The 1565-nt window shown below is 35.9% G+C and overlaps 1 protein-coding gene across 1 annotated transcript in view; it reads right to left on the bottom strand.

The window, feature by feature from the left end:
• Positions 1 to 1565, bottom strand: part of MOCOS (molybdenum cofactor sulfurase) — a gene marked incomplete at its 5' end in the record, with an annotated part of 50317 nt that overhangs the window by 14522 nt on the left and 34230 nt on the right. Inside the window, one exon of the mRNA XM_010168790.1 lies at positions 347 to 471. Coding sequence (XP_010167092.1) covers positions 347 to 471 — 125 coding nt within the window. The remainder of the gene's footprint in view (positions 1 to 346; positions 472 to 1565) is intronic.

The following is a 1565-nucleotide window of genomic DNA, read 5'->3' as shown; positions in this document are numbered from 1 at the left end:
TCCATTTGATCCTTTCTTATAATGAAATGTAGTCTAAGAATAAAGTCTTTGTTTATAGATTTTTCATTATCATTTTTCAAAATTATCATTGAGTTTCTAGACAAAATCATGGTCGTAATGATAAAAAACCCCAGACTGGTGTATCTGCACATTTTCACCAAATATAACAAGTAGAAGGGCAGCATAAACACAGTTTAAGTATAAACGTACCCTTTGAAACCTAATAGATCAGTTTTGAATGAGTCTTTCACCTTTTATCTGGATAATTATATAGTCAGTATGTAGTCCATGAGCCTGATGTTTACTAAGCGAGGAATCATAAATATTCTTAAGAACGACAGCATACCTTTTGTATTTTTCTGATGTGATTGGCTTTTCATGTCTGAACTTTGTCTTATCAAGCGACATGGACGACCAAGAAACAAAGAGAACCAGCCAGCAATTCTTTCTCCACAGTCATATGTTTTTACCCTATAATGAGAAAAGAGGGACTTAGACAAATTTGATTGCCCAAACATTAATTTGCAAAACTGAAGATGAATTAGGAAGATGTTTATTGTGCTTCTTCCAAAACAAAATACAGAATCTGTACTCTCTGATGAGGGATGAAACAGAGGTGTGTTTTATCTCCTCATTTCCTTCAAATTTACTCTGTTAGACTTGAAGTTAATATTCATAAGATCTAATTTAGTTTTATATGGAAAATTACTGTGGAATAAAGGATTAAATAATCATAACACTCAAGACATTGACTCTGAAGTACAGTAACTGGTAGTCCATATTACAATATTACATTACAGTATTAAGAAAAAGTTATTCTCTGGTCTGTTCTTTTTACTAAGACAAAGAGGATTAATCTGAGTTGAATTTAAGATTCCCCACTGTGCCACCCTGTATGTAATTTTTAATGATCCCATCAGGTACAATGATGTTAATTCCCTAATTTAATTCATGTTAGTACAGACACTCCCCATAAAAATATGGCTCCATTAGCAGAGGCCAAGTATCTCTCTATCTAAAGATGGTTTCCATTACTAGTAAATTGTCCAGTGAGTTATGCAAGGCCAGCAATAGATTTGCCTTCTTTCCCTGGATATAATCTCTCCTAGAAGGATTTTGAGATCACCTCTCTCAGTTCAGGAAGCGCACGGATCAGACCACTGCAGAGTGATTCTATTTAGCATGAAGATTCCTCAACCCTGAGTAATCTTAAAATAGTTATCTGGTTTCCCCTCACAGATAATGAAAAGAGGTAAGTGGTTCCCATCTGTATTAGACCTTGGGATGACTGTCACTCTGGGAGTGTTTAACTCTATTGACTACAAAAGGACATCTGACTGACATCTGTCTTTTAAATGGCATAAACAGATAAGAGGAATGCAAATTATCATGCCAATCCAGGCAAGATTCTTGTAGTAAGGAAAGTGGGGTAGCAGTGGTCCTATGCTCACCTTTTGTCCTATCCAGCTAGAGAACCTGATCTGCATGGAGACCACCTGCTCTGTGAAACAAGAAAACACCTCCTCACAGCAAAAGGTGCTAAGCCCTAGAATTGAAAGAAGAAG

Source organism: Antrostomus carolinensis, unplaced genomic scaffold (assembly GCF_000700745.2).
Source record: "Antrostomus carolinensis isolate BGI_N321 unplaced genomic scaffold, ASM70074v2 scaffold215, whole genome shotgun sequence".
Classification (NCBI taxonomy): Eukaryota; Metazoa; Chordata; class Aves; order Caprimulgiformes; family Caprimulgidae; genus Antrostomus; species Antrostomus carolinensis.
Note: the sequence above shows the minus strand (reverse complement) of the source record. Positions and strands in the feature narration are given on the sequence as shown.